This window comes from Clupea harengus, chromosome 5 (genome assembly GCF_900700415.2).
Source record: "Clupea harengus chromosome 5, Ch_v2.0.2, whole genome shotgun sequence".
NCBI lineage: Eukaryota > Metazoa > Chordata > Actinopteri > Clupeiformes > Clupeidae > Clupea > Clupea harengus.
In genome coordinates, this window is record NC_045156.1 from 5,928,067 (window position 1) to 5,947,148 (window position 19,082).

Here is a 19,082-nt window from a genome sequence, read left to right on the forward strand (position 1 = left end):
CGACTCTGGCTCTCTAGACGCTTCTCTGATTAGCCCCAGTATCGTCTCCTTCAGGTGACTGAAGCAAGGGGAGATGGAGATCTAGTCTACAAATAATGAACTTACCAAGAAAACAAAGGCATTCACAAGCTTTCTTGGGAAGGGGGCTTCACTGGGGACAACTGAGCTTGATCAACTTACTTTTAGGTTTTACTTTCTCGCTGTAGTGAAGCTATAGAATGGCTATTTCACCCAGGCAAATAATATATCTTTGAAGACATTTTTACCTTTGCATACCTTTACCTTAATTCCTGGACACCGTAAACATATTTTTGTAATATTTGGGAATATTTTGTGATAAATCCTTCAGATGTAATTCACAATTTGGCTGTAATGTGAAAACTGAATCGGAATGAAAGCCATTGTCAGCCATATTGTGATCCCCCATAAAGGTGTCCAGTTGTTGCAGAAATGACTAAAACACACGACCAAACACAAGGAGTTAACCAGGATCTCAATGTTTTATTGCAGAGATCTGCAAACCTAAACCTTGCCCATATGCTCATATTATGTCCCATAGGCGTCAGTGTAGGCTACTGGCTACTTAGTAACACAGTAACTGACTTTTGATTGATGGACAGTGGACATTGACACTTCATGGACTACAGTGTACTGACTCTTAACAAACCATACGGTTTTAGAAATGTAGCATTGAAATGTTCTTTAAGCATATTCTATGCAGATTTATCAGACCATGTAGCTTCCCCTTTTTTGAAAGATAGGTTGTCAAAAACGTGAAGGGCTTAGTCTAAGTTGGGCCCCACCCCAACTTTTCTCTTTCAGTGGAGTCAAACGCTCTGGATCTACTTTTGTTGACTAGTTGAATAATTAGGAGGTTTGCGGAGGGTCTGTAAGAGTGTGTCTGTATTGTTGAATGAAATGGGTGGGTGGGTGTGTGGGGGTTGTGTGCTACCTCCCCGTGCTCTCTTGCTCATGCGAGGAGAGACCGCGTTCGCCACGTCTCCCCCTCTCCCACACTCATGAATGATGGAGATGCAGGAAGCTTCATTTAAAAGTCACGCTGTGGCCTTGTCAGCCCTCTACAACCACCATGTCAAATGGCACCGACCCCCCCCCCCCCCCCCCCTTTATTTTATTTTTTAAAGTGCCCCTTAGTCATTCCTCCTCCTGTCAAAATCCATTTTTTAAAAAGACTCCCAAAGAAAGGTTCCTTGTTTGATCTGCTCCGTAGACTTTGTTGTACTTGAAGAACATTGAATTATTTATCAGCTGTGCTTGTAGTTGGATTTTTTTTTTTTGTGGTGGGGATGATGCTCACAGGAGTCATTAGAAACACAGACACTGGAGCAGGGAAGAAATTATTTTAAATTACTCAAATAACCTGAAGTCCTTTTGATGCATGATTTCATCTGCTGTTCTTTCCGAGCCCGTGAGTTTGTTATGTAACTCCTCTGATGCAGGAATACGGTTCACTGTCAACTTGACACTAAGTGTTTCTACAACAGCTGCATGGTTTTGCCAAGGGAATGTATTGTCACAGATCATTAAGAAACCATGGCTATGGAGGGTTTTCTTTCTCCAAAAAAAACAGCCTGAACCTTTGCAACTCTGAAAACTCCAGTGTAAGGGGTTTTGTTGCTTGGGCCCATGCTAACGTCAGGAATCCGGGGAAGATAGCCTCTGTATTTGCATGTTAGCTTCTTACCACAGAGCCAAGAATGATTAAGTTAGGGAGGTCTGAAGGACAGCCCGAGGCTTATTTTTCATTCCGCGTCCTTTTCTCACTTTTAGTTCAATGGCTTTGTTCTCCCTTATGAAGTTGGCTTTGTTGTTCCACACCATTGGGATAATGGGGCCCCCCCTGACGGAACAAAAGGAAAAATTAACCTTACTGCCATGCATTTCATATTGGGTCCGATGTCTTTTTAATCACAACAGCAGCTGGAGTCAGCGGTAGGCTGGTTTGCTGAGCAAACAGATTGTGCCTAGATGACACCTGTCTGACCCCGTCTGTATTCTCAGAGGGTATTGAAAGACAAAGATGAGAGAGGCTTGGGGGGGCGCACTGTGTGCCAAGATGGGTGGTTCAGAAGTTCAACTTTATCAAGTCTGCTTCACTTCATACACCACGCCACATCCTGTGTTTGAAGCCCACCCTCAGTTTATATCCAAGCACTAAAGAGCATTCATTTGCAGTGTGGCAAATTTAGTAGATGTAACAAGTTTATGTGATGTCCTCACCAGAAGGGACAAGAACTGCATTCTGTGGTTTATTAATAAATAACACTGTGGTCAGTGTAAATGAGCTGTGAACTCGCAGTCCTGTAGTTGTAGCCATGAACATCTTGTTGTTGTTGTTGTTGTTGTTTTTGTTGATGAACTTCCATTTTTCCATGCAGTTGACACACTTCACAGCACTTTTCAGTAACTAGAACACAGTTGTGTCACTTAATTTAAACTTATTTCAGTTTAGGTTCTGTGGTGCTACGGCTTTTGCCATTCGCAAGTAACCAGTTCACCAATAGCAATGCCGGCACTTGATTAAAAAAGGCCGCTCATTAATGGAAGCAATTAAAAGCTTGTTTTTGAGGTGCAGGGAATCGTGTAGGCTATTACTGAGGTACGAAACGCGGCAGAGCCAACCGGTGTTGTTCAGATTTCCTGTCTCCCCGTCTCGCCCAGGTTCAGAGCTTCACACAGGAAAGATGAATCAATGAAATTCCCCCTGCAGCCATCGTCTAATCAATAATCACAGAAGTTTAGTTCCAGTCTGCCATTTTACAGCAGTTCCATTGACCTCATGCTGGCTACAGTTTAATGTCTGGCAGGTTTAATGTACAGGCGCTGGCTCTGAGCACCTCTGTGAACCATTACCGTTGAAGGGCAAAGAAATTAAGAATAAAAAAGAAGGTCAGTGTTTGAAGTGCCGTGCAGCTGTGATGGGACTTTTCGCTTTTAGTGTGTTTTTAGCTTTTAGTGTGTTTAATGAAAGTCACTTTCGTTCGTTGCCATTAATTCCCGATCTCCTGTCTCAATTAAATGCTCAAACAGTCCTGTTTGATGGTTATGGCATATGGATCCCTCGCTGTCTTTGTCTTTGTGTCTTTGTATCTTTGTTCCTGTGGCTCTCTTCTCTGTCTTTCTCTCTCTCTCTCTCTCTCTCTCTCTCTCTTTAGGCTAATTCTCATTCTTGTTTTCCCTCTGCAGTTGGCGCGAGTGAGCTCCAGGCGATGGCTGAATTTGCAGGAATACCAGAGCAAGAAGCTGATGCAGGAGAGCGGGGTAACGGTGCAGCGCTTCTTCGTGGCGGACACTGCCCCCGCAGCCCTGGAGGCCGCCAAGAGGCTAAGTGAGTAGCGCCTGCGCGTTAGGGAGCCCCGGGTTTGACTGGAGAGGGCCCTGTGTGTGCAGATGAGTCTGCGTGGCGGCCAACAACAACAGCTGATGTGTTATAACAGTCAGCATGCGTGCCTCTTTGTTGGGGTTTCTGTGTGTGTGGAAGGGTGCCCATGTTCAGAGGTAGTCAGAGATTTTGATGTTGGTAATTTATGGCATCAATTATCTCACTCCTTTCTTTTCTTTTCTCTCTCTTCCTTTCTTTCTCTCTCTCTCAAAATCTCTCTCTTTCTTTGTTGCCATCTTGCTGTTTTTGGTCTCACACAGTAATACCCCCTCATTGACACATCCACACAAACTTTCACACCCCTCTGAATATTTAATTCATACAATCCACTCCAGCTTCTCTCTCTCTCCCTCTCCCACTCTCTCTCCCTCTCCCTCTCCCACTCTCTCTCCCTCTCCCCCTCTCTCCATGCTTACCTTTGCTTTCCAAGAAATGTGCCACCTTTCTCAAGAAGGAACCTGCTGCGAGCCTTGGCTGAGATGTGTCTCGGTCTATCTCCAGTGTTTTAACAGCGGCGGCCGTCGCCGGATGCAATGCCAAGATAAACACACCACGGCACCCCCACTTGCACTCCCCTTCGCTCAGAGAAGAGGGGCTGAGCATGGGGCAGTGGTGGTGGAAGGGGGTTGGGGGGTGTAAGTGGTGTCGTGTGGTGTGTGTGTGTGTGAGGGGGTGTAGCCTGGAGCTGGTCCAGATGCTGGGGCCTCCCTGTGCCCAGCCTTGGCTGCTGTAATCTCAAGCTTATCTCTCACTGCACAATGGGCCGCACCACTGTCCTCTTGTGCTCCCGCTGAATGCTGTAATTCGCTGTGGCCCTTGTGTGTGTGTGTGTGTCTGTGTGTGTGTGAGTGTGATTCTGTGTGTGTGTGTGTGTGTGTGTGTGTGTGTGTGTGTGTGTGTGTGTGTGTGTGTGTGAAACTGTGAGTGTGTGTTCACGTCTGTTTCTCGCTTAAACAGCTTCACCGACTCAAAGCTGCCATTGATGCCTCATTTGTTCTTAGATTCGAGTGCATGGGGGTGTGTGCATGTGAGCATTGAGGGGTAGGTAAGTGTGTGTGTGTGTGTGTGTATGTGTGTGTGTGTGTGTACTGTTTTGCCTGCACATTTATTTCCATTCTTGCGCAATTGGGCGTATTTGCCCAGACTCGTGTGCGAGCAGGGCCATTTGAAGCCGTGCGGTGGCATGGGGCTCTGATTTCCCCCACCATTTATTTGTGCTGCGATAGCCCTTGGTTCTGTGGGGAACGGGGCCTGCGCTGTGTCTGCACTGAGGCTTATAGGCAAAGCCAGTCTCTGACATCCTCTCTGGAGAGACAGGCATAGCGAGAGCCCTGGGTAGCCCGGGCCTGATGGGGGATTTGAGGTGACCAAGCATGACCCAAATGGATTTCTGGGCGACGCTGATACGGCTGTGAGCCTTGCCTCTCCGGAACAGCGTTCTCTCCATTGGGCTTACCTAGCCATGAAGCAGTGAATGTGACAGCTCAATTGGTGTGCCGTAGTATCTCACCCCATACACACACACACACACACACACACACACACACACACACACACACACACACACACACACACACACACACACACACACACACACACACACACATACATACATAAAGGCACAACAAAACACTGGATGCTGCAGTGGTGAGATATCCTTGTGGTGACATTGATTGATTGTGGCAGGTATGGATTCTCCCCAAAACAGCGTGTTGTATCTTAAGTCATCACATACAGTTTTAGGATTTGGTTTCCCACATCTTGCATACGTAGCGGAAGTCACATGCTGTAAAGCGTCATATTCATAACACAGATGTAAGCATGACGCCCTGGCTACAGTCAGATAGGACAAATGAATGAAAAAGACTGCATTCTTTTCTCTCTCTCTCTCGCTCTCTCTCTCACACTCTTCTCACCACCCCCCCCCCTCTCTCTCTCTCTCTCTCTCTCTCTCTCTCATTATCTCTCTCTCTCTCACACTCTTCTCACCACCCCTCTCTTGCTCCATCCAGCACCTGTCCAGGCCGGCATCCATGTGCCTCAGTGCCAGACAGTGACGTTGAGGGGGTGCTCATTTTAACACACCCCGAAAAATAAAAACTTCCCTCCTGCGCTCAACGAGGCAAGCCTGATGCTGACCTCATCAGTCACCTCGCACATAGAGAGAGGCACGAAAAAGAAAGAGAAAGTGTATGTATTTCTGTTGATATGTATATTGTGAGTGTGTGAGAGATTATACAGCCGGCGCCTGTGCCTGCCACTGCCGCCGCTAGTACGGGAGAACAATAAGAGGGAGGCTCACATATAACGCGTCCGCGTGCTGATTGGAAGATGGAGTGCGAAACTTCCTCGGCGTGTGCCACAGGGCATCATAAATCAGCGCGCGGCAGCCATTCTACACCTCATCCAGCAAAAGCTCTCCGCACCGAGCCGTAAACATACACTTTGCAAATGAACGAAGGGAAAGCAGCAAGAGGAGGAAAAAAAAGAGAAAAAAAAGGCAGGAAAACCCATCAAGATGAAATGACTTGCAGAAAAGTGGTTTCAGTCTTTTTGACAAAGGTGCTGAGGAGCGAAGAAAGTGCTCGGGCGAAAAAACACCTTATCAGAAATTCATAAAATGTTATTTCATTCAAGAGGCGCCCGTCGCCAAGCTGAGGTGTGATCTCAAACACTGTATTTGTATGCTGGCTTTCAATGTAACCCTTATGGTAGCTTGCCATCTTTAGAGATGAAAGCAGGACATGGAATGAATATAAATGCTTGTGGTCTCCGCCTCATCCTGTTCCAAAGACACACACGCACACACACACGCACACGCGCACGCGCACGCGCACGCGCACGCGCACGCGCACACGCACACGCACACAGACAGACATAGTGCCTACCTAAATGTTCTACTATATGCCTGTAATTGTTTTGTCCACTTTGTATAGCATATCCCTACTGACACACGTATCTGATGACCTAATCTTGATGGATTTCAATCACAATATTCCAAGTTTCCTAGCACCCAAGTCAGTCTTCATCTGCCAGGGTGTTTTTCTCTGTGCAGGGATTGAAGAGCCGTCGATCGTAAAACATTCTTGGGGACTGTTATCTTTTCCACCTTTAGTGCGCTTGATGGATGTATGCATCACGCAGGCTGTACACATGCTCTGAGCTACTACTAATTGAAATCATATGGTCTCATCATATGGTGTCCATATTATCTAGGCCTAATGGACGCTTTGTCCTTCCCTGTAATGGATGTGTTTACCACACTGCATCAGATGTTGCAATATTTACTTTCCATAGTTAATATTCAATAGCATTCACAAACATTAACGCATTCTTTTATGGTGTGTTAGGATAAATTATGATTATTGAGAAATGTCAGAAAGTGTTGGACTCTCCAGTTTTCTGAAGTTGGACGGTAGGCTCTGCTGTTTGTCCTTTCTAGTCTCTGCGTTCACTTTCCCCTGCTCACGTTCTCATTACTCCCCCGCTCTCCACCTCCTCACAACTGTTAATGGTTATTCAGGAGCTTCCTTTTTTTTTCTCCCCCTCTGTAAACAGAAAGACAGGCTCCACAATTAGCTAGAGAGAGTGATCATGTTAATTCATTTCACTGCGAAATGAATATTCAAAGCAAACAGTCCTGTTTAATGCATGACAGTCAGGTCTCCTGTGTGCTTATTAGGGGGAACTGGTAGTTTGGTACGTCAAAACACAGCATGATCTTTAAACACTTGTGGCCTTTCAGCAATCATAGGTGGCAGGTGCGGAGACCTCACTTATCGCATGGCAGATACTGACTTGTTCTTATATTTCCAAAAGTTTTTTTTTTGTCTGTTAATTGCTGATGACGTGTCACAAAATCAATTTTGGTTGTTAAACTTTTAGATTATTTTGAATGTGATAAATGTATTATAATTTATTTATTGTAATATTTATAATGTGCTGAACCCCCTTCAAGGCATGAATTCCAAAGTACAGTTGATTGTATGTTTAGAATCTTAAAAAGAGCCAATAACATGACGGAGGTCTCTTGCCTGTTGTACTCACGATTTTGGCTAAAATCTTTCAATTATAGAATTTACTTACGGGAAAGGAATTCACGGTGTTGTGGATGCAGACTTAGTTAAAAACGAAATGTGAATGAAGATTGTGTGAGGACATTTTTTTTTTAAATCATTTAGTCTAATTGAAATTAAATTGGAAGGACTGGATTGGCTCCTCTGTGTACCAGATAATTAGCACACAAATTAAATTCAGTTTTAATGATTTACTCAATTTTATTTATTTATTTATTTATACCCTTCCGATAACAGTATGCTTTCTCTCAAGGTGATTTAGAGAGCCTAAGGCTGAACCCCCCCATGAGGAAATACTTGTTGACCGTTACAAAGAAACCTTGAACCAAACCATACATTACACAAATCTCAATCACAGCCTAGGGTCAGGTGCCAGGCAAGGTCTTTTAGAAAAAAAAACGCATTTAGTTCCCTCTATCTATGTTTTTCTAGGTATGTTTTTCATGAAGCGCTCAAGCTCTTTAGTCTGAAAGATAACCCCTTTATTCTTCAGTGAGACACTTTCAGAAAAGATAAACCTATGGAGGCCTCCGATGTACTAATGAAGAGAGGGGCCACACTCTCAAGTATGCACTCTCTCCTACTAATGGATTGGCAGAAAGGTGGACGTGTTTTGGCACTGAGCCATCTCCAGAGTCTTACAAAGAATGAGAGCCTTGATTTTCTCCACTGTGTTCCTTTATTCTCATACTATGTTTGACCTGATGCACTCTCGGACTCAGCTAGTTCATTAGCTGACGTCACATGGCCCACCTGCAGCTTTTTAAGAAAACACAGCCTTTCTCATTCTTTGTGAGACTATGAAGGATGGCTTGGTGCCAAAACGCGTCCGCCTTTCGTTATGCTCCCAATCAATTGGTAAGAATGAAGTGTATGCTTGAGAGTGCAGTTCTTTTCTTCCTTATCAAAGTCGTTCTTAACTTGCACCCAAAGACAATTTAATTGGAGTTGAGCGCGCCTGCTTCCTTGCTGGTCTCTGATTTACTGCATTGAGAATATAATTATATATCTTGAATAGATTGTATATGGGCGCTGTTAACATGGCGAAGATACACTGAAATGGATCAGAGCATTAACGAGTTGCCTATTTTGTAGTGATGGTAAAGTAATGCGAGGCAGGTGCTGATGATGCTGTGTTTGTATGGGGCACCAGTACTCTCTCTCTCTCTCTCTCTCTCTCTCTCTCTCTCTCTGTCTCTTCCTTTCTCTCTCTCTCTTTCTCCCCCCCTCTCTCTCTCTCTGTCTCTTCCTTTCTCTCTCTCTCCCCCTCTCTCTCTCTCTCTCTGTCTGTCTCTTCCTTTCTCTCTCTCTCTCCCGCTCTCTCTTCCTCTCTCGCTCTCTTCCTCTCTTCCTCTCGCTCTCTTCCTCTCTCTCTCTTCCTTTCTGTCTCTCTCTGTCTTCCTCTCTCTCTCTCTTTTCCTCTCTCTGTCTCTTCCTTTCTCTCTCTCTCTCTTGCTGAAGATCATCTGTAGCATACCATATGTTTTCTCTCTGGAAACGCCACTCCACCGAGCCCCCACCATCTGGCTCGTCTTCCCTCTTCTCTCTGGAAGGCTTCCTCAGTCATGCGTGGCGTTTGTGTACCCCTGCCCCCGTGCCTGTTTGTGTTTAACATCTCTGTGCAAACGATGAACATGTTTCTCTTTCATATTTATTTATTCACCAGTGCCGCTCTGCTGTTGTTTTTTCTTCCCCCTCCTGTATGTGTATATAGTGTGTGTTGTGTTGTGTTGTGTTGTGTTGTGTTGTGTTGTGCTGTCCCTCGCCAATCTGCATGGCTGAGGAACACTGAGGCTTTTAGTGCTCCTCCCTGGCACATAGCTGGTGTTTGTCAGCTGGTTCTGAGACTCTTCCTCTGATGTGGGATAAAAGACTGTTGAAGGATTCTTCAGCGTTTATGCAAATGTGTCCATTGGTGTCATGTAGTTTGCCCATCCAACTGTATCAGCCTGACTGCCAAAGTGGTGTGTGTGTGTGTGTGTGTGTTTGTGTGTGTGTGTTTATGTTTATGTGTGTGTGTCTATGTGTGTGTGTGTTTGAGTGTTGGTATGTAAGAGAGAGTTGGGAATAGTTGTCGTAATGGGGTATGGGGTGTTTTTTTTTTGTCTCTCTGGTCTATTTAAGCCTTCTTTTTCACACCATTTAAGCCTTCTTTTTACCCATGTTTGCGTGTAGACATGTTTTCCTGTGTGTGCTTGGCTTGTGTTCTACACGGAAAAAGGACTGCTGTAATAACTGAACATGCTGAGCCCTCGGATCACTAATAGAATCTCTAACAACACAGAGGGAAAACAACCCCCGCCACACAAAAATAAGCCCACAATACAAAAATCAGCGAGTTTATGGATCATAAAGTGTAATTGTGTCTCTGATTTGTGTTGCAGTGGTAAACCAATTGAAATTGCTCTCAAATGATCCTGTAAATGCATTCGGAGGGGCATGAGCTCTGTTTCGGGGACCTCACAAATCAAAATGCAATTTTGGCTTCCTGACGGCTGTGTGGTATTGATATTATGCGTGGCATATTACGGTTATTCACGCCGCAGACCCAGCTACCTCGCTGTTGAAGCCTGGGAGTTGTTCAGGCCCAGGGTATGATGCCATTATTTTGGCGATGTTGGCACTAAATTTAATGTTTTATTAGTGCTGTTGTATGGTCCATTGAGCAGTAAATTTGCAAGAAGGAACACAGTGGTATTTTTTTTTTTGCCAGTCCCTCTGCGAATTTCTCGCAGATTTGACGTTGGCCTCATTGTTTGCTTCGGCACAGTCCTGCATAATGTCAGGTCTGTGTAAGATTATGTTTGCCTCCCAAAGAAAGCCCAGCCATCCATTATGGGAAATGATTTGGGAGTGTAACAGGGTTCACAGCAGTGGCACAAAAGCACTGAAAACCAGACCAGTTTTCAGAATTTCAATGTTCACTTAATGGCTATGTTCATCTAGATGTCTTTTGTCTTTGTTCTGTATGAGAGCCTTATTTTGTGTGGTGGGGAAAGAAGGACAGTGTGTGTGTGTGTGTGTGTGTGTGTGTGTATGTGTGTTTTATGGTATGGTCAACAGTAGAGATCAAGATAGTGTGACCTTCCCTCTGCCCTTTGTGCTTTGGGATGAGTTGGTCATGTTTTTCGTTGCGGACATCAACAACATCTAAACTCCCGTCCTCCACAGCAGCGTCGCTCGCTCCTCGAGCTCCCCCGGCTCTGTAAAGTCTGCTTTTATGTCTCCCTTTGAAACCCAGGCTGTGTCTTTTGAGGAACACTGACACTCGCACTAACAATAAGAGGCTTTCAGGGGTTTTATGTCAAACAGGCTCCTCACTCTGCCTGGCATCAGGTAGGGGAGGAGCAGCACGGCTCAGATCTCCTCCCGCCTGTGATAATGTGGGAGAGTGGGAGCGGCTCAGATTGGTGTGGCCTCAACATGTCCTCTGGTCAATCCTGGACTCTCTCTCTCTCACTCACTCACTCTCTCTCTCTCTCTCTCTCACTCTTTCTCTCTCTCTCTCTCTCACTCTTTCTTTCTCTCTCTCTCTCTCTCGCTCACTCTCCCTCACTCTTTCTCTCTCACTCTCTCTCTCTCACTCTCTCTCACTCTCTCTCACTCTTTCTCTCTCTCACTCTTTCTCTCTCTCCCTCACTCTCTCTCTCTCACTCTCTTGCTGAAGATCATCTGTAGCATACCATATGTTTTCTCTCTGGAAACGCCACTCTCTCTCTCTCTCTCTCTCTCTCTCTCTCTCTCTCTCTTTCCCTCTCACTCTGTCTCTCTCTCTTCAGGCTGGACAGGTTAAAGATAGATGTGCCCAAACGTATCATTCCCTTGATATCACAGTTATAGAGTGATGAGACTGCTTTACATGTCTTGACCTTCAGATGGACGTGTGTGTGTGTGTGTGTGTGTGCTTCTGTGTGTGTGCTTCTGAGTGTGTTTGTATGTCTGTGTAATGGTGTCTGGCAGTGGCACCGCATCTGAAGCAAAGTTATTATAGGTTTCCATTTTCAAATTAATTTTTATTTTGGAAATATGTTTGTATTCAATCTGAATTTCCTTTTAGGTTTAGTTTCACCAGTGATTTCATTAGTTTCAGTTTAGATGTTATTTCATGGACTCATTTTAGTTTTTGGAGGTATCATTATAGTTTCTCTTTTAATTAGCGATATAAATTGTCAAGGATTAGTGTGGCATGAAAAATTATCTTTTTTATTATTGAAGCATTCAGTTTATATACCATTTTTCACTTTCATCAGTATTCCAAGACTTAACTAACATGTGTAATAGGCTACGTTAGTTTCAGGCTGAAAGATGCAGCCTGTGAATCGATTTCGCAAAAGGTTGTTGATATTTCTGCTCAACAGCCAATCAAATTATACCCCTCCATTCCACACACCTGAAGCACCATGGTGATTGGCTAGGATTATTTATAACTCGGTCCAGCTATGTTTGTTTCCCATTTACAGAGCCAGGAATGTGTACGGACTGCTGAGTTTTTTTTTGCGCAAAACATGAGGAGCAATTTTGACAATTTAAAAAAATTGACCAAAAGTGTGTGGGAGTGGAATCGCAGATGTCCTTTTAATAAATATAAAAGGCAAGAACACGATTAAATGTTTCAACCATTTACTTCAGGCAAACAATATGACGTGGGTTTTCACAATCAACCCTACCAGTATAGATAACTAAAAAACCCTAAAGCACTTAAAGGTTGTGTGAACTTAAAGGTTGCCAGAAACGACACATTCGTCACTCACGCTCTGTCTCACTATATCTGATGTTGACTTTGAAGGTGAAGTTATTTGGGGGAATGTTCCCTTTGATTTCTATGCCACAGATGCTGTTATCTGAATTTACCATAGATTCGTTTGGACCACCTTCACTATTAAATTTGAAATGGTCCCCATACAGGAAATATTTCCTCCCTGACATATCTGATGTCTACATTTGATAATTACTACTGCTTCTACCATTAGTTAACAAGTGTAGGCCCTGGCATGCTATAATCGCCATCTTAACATTGTTGGTTATAGCTACACACTGTATACTGAATTTTGGGAGTGTGACACCCTTTGCCTTGTATGGATACAATGTCCGCTGTCTTGAAATGATAACAACAATTCTTTTTTGTCTTTAATTTCACATTTTCTTTGGGTAAATTATTTTATTTTAGTTTCAGGAAAATATCTCAATACCATTCGTTTTAATCTTAGTTTTAGCTTTCGACAATAACCCTGGTCTGAAGAGTGTCTGAGTGCCTCTATACCTCTCCTGAGCCGAGTCTCCTGCCAGCACCTATCCCCCCCCCCCCCTCCCTTATGTCTGAAGTAGTTTAGAGATGAGAGACGCGGTGCTCTTTTGAGGGGGGAACGGAGGCGGAGCAGGATAGCGGGAGCGCAGCAGGGAGGCTGATTGACATGGACATGAATGTTGACAGCCAGTGAAGTGTACCAGAGGGGGAGAGAAAGAGAGAGAATGAGAGAGAAAGGGAAAGGCAGTAGGCGCGTGGGTCTTATTTGGCGCCCACCCTTTTTGAGGCTGCAGCTGGGTCTCCCGGCCATGTTGGATGTGCGGTATTTTCTGCCCCCTCTACGGGTGCCCGAGAGTGGAGATTGAAACCTGAGATTTCATTGGTGCACACTCGCCGTATCCCTGTCTGTTTCTCTCCCTCTTGCACGCAAAGGCACAGTAGCTATTTTCATATGCGTTTAGAAAACTTGGCCTTCACTTGACAGAGATGTTGAGGTATAATGGATACATTGAACACATTACATTTGTTGGCTGGTTATAACCAGGCCAGCAGTTCCAGATTCTTTCCTTCCTTCCTTTCTTTTGCCCTCCCCGCCCCCCCCCCCCCCCCCCAACCCATCTCTCTCTCTCTCTCTCTCTCTCTCTCTCTCTCTCTCTCTCTCTCTCACACACACTTTCTCTCTCACACACTCACTCTCTCTCTCACACTTTCTCTCTCACACACACTCTCTCTCTCTCTCTCTCTCTCTCTCTCTCTCTCTCTCCTTTTTCTTTTCATGACCATAACACTACAATATTGCCAAAACATTTGGATTGGGGGTTGTACACACTTGCCCTTTTTTCTTTCTCTTTCTCTCTCTCTCTCTTTTGTGCTTTCTTCTTGCCTCACTCTCTTGCTCTGTCTATAGATCTGTGACGATAGCCTTGCATTCCACAATGGAAAAAAGAAAGTCATCTTGCAGTACAGTCTGATTAGGTAGTGAGGGATACAATGAGAGTGGCAAGTTTTTCTGCAGACCTGCAGGTACCTCCCCTCATATTGCTCCTTTCCCAGCATGCCTCAGGGTGATGGACAGAAGAGCTTTAGCCCCCTGAGAAAATCAGTACGCTCGCCTGTCATGCGAAAAGACGGATGGTGTGTGGAATTTTCTTGGCATCATTACCTGCCAAAAAGATGAACTCCTGGGAAGATCATACGCAGGAGACATGGCAAAGCAACGGTCTCTTTTTTTCTCCCCAAGGTTATTAACAGAGACATGCGCAAACAACCTTTTCTTTCTTCTCAGGTCTCTATCCTCCTCCTCCTCTCTCTCAGTCTCTTTAGTCTGTGGTCTTCGGCTCGCTCTCCCTTGTTCTCACAGTCTTGCTTGCACTTGCACATGAGCTCACTGTTTGTCATTTCATGGGCTTTGTAACTTCAAGGGTGTTAAAATGAGGCTGATACATTATTAAAAATGTTGAAGGACTAACCAATGGTTACTCTAGGGCCAGTGTACCAGTCATAATGTTAGACCATGGCAGGCTGTAATGAAATCGAATCTAATCGAAATCTTGAGTAGATATGAGTAGAGAGTCTGATGACTTTTGAGATGAAGGGAGTTCAAATGGACCACAGCCTCTTAAAATTAATAAATCTGAAATACAATGTAATTATATTTTACTAAGCATAGGTCCTATTTTAGGATATCTTGAAGTTTCCAGTTTAAACGGAAATCACTGACATGGACAGATATTAGTTTTTTTTAATAAAAGATAAATGATTTGGCATCAATGGCAAAATAGACATTTCACAGTTTTGAAAACTGAGAAAGAAACATTCAAAGAAAGTTCACAGTTGACCTCAGCTAAGAGGGGAAGAATACTTCACTCCCTCTCGAGACCTTCCCCACCATTTATTTTTTTTACATCACGCACATGTGCACTTCCTGTCGACTTCTCAGAATCATTATCTGGGACTGGGCATGGAAACCAGGTGGACAAGTCTAACAAGGAGTCACCTGTCAGCTCGACACTGCCGTCGGAGTTTGATGTGCCACCACAGGTCTGGGTCACTGATCAACCTCTGTTGGACCTCGGAGGGTGACGGCATCATTAGTTGAGGCCCAGCGGTGTGTGTATTTCCTCCCCGCATTCGGTCCGGTAAATCTGCAGTGTGTGCAGAAGCCAAAGAAGAGACACGTGGCACTCGCTCACCAGCAAACAAATTTAAAAGGCAAAACTATGACGTTTTGTTTGTTTTGTGCATGGAGAAGCGTTTTAGAATTGAACCGTAATGACACTGGTTGAGATCATGTCTTATTATGTGAGGTACCTGGCTGATCGAGGAGCGGGTCTTCTCAGGAAAGGAAGAAGTCAAAGTCAAAGTAGTCAAAGTCAAAGTAGCTTTATTGTCAATTTCCTGCATGTCAGACATACAAGGAATCGATAAAAACATTTCCCACTCTCCCACGGTGAAACATATAAAGTGCATAGGCACAACAACAGATAAGACAAGACATTTAGATACATATAGATATACATATAAATATAAAAAAACATACAGATACACGTACAGCAGCATTTTAAAGCCGAAAGACAGATAAAGATAAAGTTAATGGAGTCATTTTAGGCTACCACATACCAGTTCATGTGCCACCATGTAGAGCGTTAAAAGGTTCCAATGTAGTTCAGGCAAGTGCGCACATGTTTTTAGCCCTTAAAAAGCAGCGAGGTTACATAGCAAGCTTACAAAAGACATCTGGAGTAGATGGCTAGAGTCTAGATGGAGAATCAAACACCTAGAGGTCCAGAGATCGTCTGGAAGACCATCTGTTCTGCCATGTGCAGAGTTGTGTGCTACATGTGAAATTAAGATTGAGATTAAAACGCGGACGTCCTATCTAATGGAACTTACATTTAGATCCGAATAGTGGCATGTGTTCACTCTGTTTTCCGTCTGTCTTCTTTCTCTTCATTCTTCTGTTTCTGCTCGCGTGAAATTGTTCACATGGGAATGACACCAGAGAGCTTTCCTCCCTCTTAAGTTAAGACTGAGTCTCTGTGGATCGACTTGAAGCCTCTCTCTCTCTCTCTCTCTTTTTTTTTTTTCGTTCTCTCTCTCGCTCTCTTTCACTCTCTCTCTTTATTTCTATCTCTGTCCCTCACTGTCTGCAATGTTTTTATTACCTATTTAAGTTTCAGACAACTCTGTCTTTGCTCAAAGCCTCATGGCCACCTCTCCCTGAACTGCTGTGAACGGACAAAGTGTCTGGAAAAACATAAAATGAAAAAAAGAAAAAGAAACAGGCAGGAAACGCTTGAGCAGAAATAACAACCTAATGCTGACTTCTGTCGTTAGTAAATAAGATTCAAGTTAATTTGCGTTCATTAATTGGGAATTGGCTGCCTTGGGATTTCCATGTTGCTCCAATTATATTTGATGTGATGTAGTAACACTGCATTCTTCTGTTTTTTTACTTAGAGATAAAATACATATTGTGGTGGGGATTAATTATTTTTGTGCCATGTCAAAAAAAGGACCGTTTTTATAGCTTCTAATGTTGGCCTAATGAGAGTTTGTGTTTTGCAATTTTAAAATATGGCTTTCCTTTTTACCTTTAGTCATTCATAACACAACAACTCTAAAAGTCTTATATCAGCAATATGGCAAAGCTCTTTAGATGGTTATTACGGGAGATAATCAATATGTTTTGACAAAGTAAAATGCTAACATACCAGCGAATGGCCTCCTGCTGAATGAGACAATCTTGTTTTTATGACTTCCTTTATTGTCTTATGTCAGCAGGTTAATTCAGATAGGCCTAAGATATAGGATTTCCATTGCTCTTTGCATAAGGTAAATGGTATGGGCTTGTTATCATCTATGTGTTTGGATTTACAGGATGACCAGCTCTAAAGCCTATTGCAGCTTTACCTCTCCGTTTGTTGGTAAGAATGCAATTATGTCCCAGTAAACCCTGTGATGCATTGATGAATAGCGGTTATTATTCACAAGTATGCCTGGAATGGGTACTTGCAATGCAATCAGTTTGTGTGGTGCTCTTAAATTCCATCAGCATCTTTTCTTGCCTTAAAAAACAAAAAAAAGCTTCTCTAGTCTTCACCTGTTTTTTCTTTTGCTCTAGGCTATAGGCTAGTGGCTGATGTGAGCATTGTTTCTTGATAAAATCCCATAAGTCGTAACACTGAAGCAATGTATCACCCCCCCCCCCCCCCCTTGCTGGGCTCACTGGGGAGCTGAACCCGTCCAAGGTTTCTCCACCATCCCGAAACTACTGTGCCCAGGTCTCTGGGTCTCTAAAGCACACAGGCCTGTACGCCAGTTTCTTCAGTGTCAAGCACTGACTGATCGCAGGATCCTCGCAGAGTATCTGATGTTTCCTAGACTAGGCATGACTCACCTCTTGTTATATTTAAATAATGCATAAGATTGGCTTTGAAGGATGTAGGTGTTCTCACAAAGCTTATTTTATGCTCTTTGTGCAATGCATGAAGTGGATATGCCATGTAAACCTGTTCCCATACATACCCTGTCAAACTATAGGCCAAACGTCTGGACTTTTTTTTTGTGGCAGATCAATTGCGGAGTGCTAATCGGCCTCTTTCGTCCCACAAATAGCTCAAACGAGGACAGTAGTAACATTCTACCACGTTAATGGCACATTAATGCAGGGGATGAGTCAATAACCACCCCCGAGGACAATTAGCTTAAGATCGAGTGATCCAGACGCACACACACACACACACACACACACACATAAGCCCTAAGGTCAGCGCATCCTTCGACATGACAAGGCCATACAAACACTTCTTGTCATCCACGGCCAGTCCTGGCTGAGGTGAAGGCAGTTTTATTTGAGTCTTTTCAGATGCTGTGATTTCTGAGATGTTCCAGTAAGTGTGTTTGTGTGTGGGGGAGGGGGAGCTGCTGTTTAATCTGCGGAGGATGCAGTCTTTCGGAATACCCAAGCAGACCAGTGGAGGAAAGAGATGATCCAGTTTATTTATTTTTTTGGATGGTCTAATCTTGAAGCCAAAGGTTTACGTCGATTATTGTGTGTGTGTGCGCGCGTGATCAAGGCCAATTTTGCAGTTCATTGATTCTGGTGAGATAAGTCCACCGGTTAGAGAGTGCTTATCCTCTTCCTTGCTCAGATAAGAGAGCATTATCCACTCTCCGTTTTGAGATTTAAAACAGTCCGTCCTGCTTTTATTTAGCCTTTTTATCACCTCCACAGTAATGTGTTTCCAAGCCTACCTGGTCTATATAAATGGACATAGGTGGTGGAAAAGGCTTCACAACGAAGCATTGAGGTCTCTGTGAGACATCACTCAATGGTGGCCATTCTCCTCTCATATCAACCGTTTTAAATGGATTGAAATGAAATGCTGCTAAATCTCACTTTACCTGCCGGCGTGAGCAACAGCACCTGTTTTCCAGCTCCCATTTCTCTCCAGCGCCGTTTTCTTCCTTTCTTTCATCATGCCATCTGCACACATCGCTGGCCCCTTTCGGAGATCGCTCTGTTTGTTCGCAGCAACCTGTTTTTTCACTGTCTTGTTTCACCTCTATTTCCCCATTTTCATTTTTTTTTTCTCCCCGTCTCTTTAAACAAAAAGTCATTTTCTCCTTTCCATTCCCTCTGTTGTAGCACATGGCCGCGGGACATGCTATTTCATCTTGCTTTGAACTCCTTTTTAATTTTGTGCTGCAGCAGTGTTTTATTATCATATTCACTCATTTATGATGCTCAACCTCTCCACCGTCGTGCGTGAGCTGCCCTTTATTTTTATTTTTTTCCTCGGCTCGCTCGCCTTAGGAGGAAAGAGGAATGAAAGCTCTCCCTCAGTGCGATGTTGGTTTAATCCTTGCCACCTTGTTAGCTACAGATATCCGTTCTTACACACACTCTCTCTCTCTCTTTCTCTCTCTCTATCTCTCTCTCTCCCCCTCTCCCTCTCTCTGTCTCTCTCTCTCCCCCTCTCCCTCCCTCTCTCTTGCTCTCTTTTTGCTCACACAAGACTGAGTATGTGCAGCTCATTCCTGCTGCAAGGCCGCCGTGGCTTTGTGTCAAATCAAAGGTAAGTTCCTCATCTGGATAATGACAGTTCAGGATCAGAATCTCGTCGGCCGCCATTATGATACAACATCTGAATAGAAACAGATTGAACGCTTAAGGGGACATGCAAACATTGAACGGGTGGTGTAAAAGACGAGGGTGTGGTGGGTGGGGGGAGTGGTTGACATTTGCAACAACTTCTTTGCTAACTGACTCACTGACTAATTGAGCAGCATTTGTAAAGGGTGCCTTTGCCTCTGGAGCAACCCCGGTAGTGAAAGCTAGAGCTTAGGATTTAGT

At 44.0% G+C, this 19,082-nt stretch overlaps 1 protein-coding gene across 1 annotated transcript in view; it reads left to right on the forward strand.

The window, feature by feature from the left end:
* Positions 1-19,082, forward strand: part of suclg2 (succinate-CoA ligase GDP-forming subunit beta) — an 84,249-nt gene that overhangs the window by 16,707 nt on the left and 48,460 nt on the right. Inside the window, exon 2 of the mRNA XM_012841243.3 lies at positions 3,208-3,349. Within this exon, the coding sequence (XP_012696697.1) occupies positions 3,208-3,349 (142 nt within the window). The remainder of the gene's footprint in view (positions 1-3,207; positions 3,350-19,082) is intronic.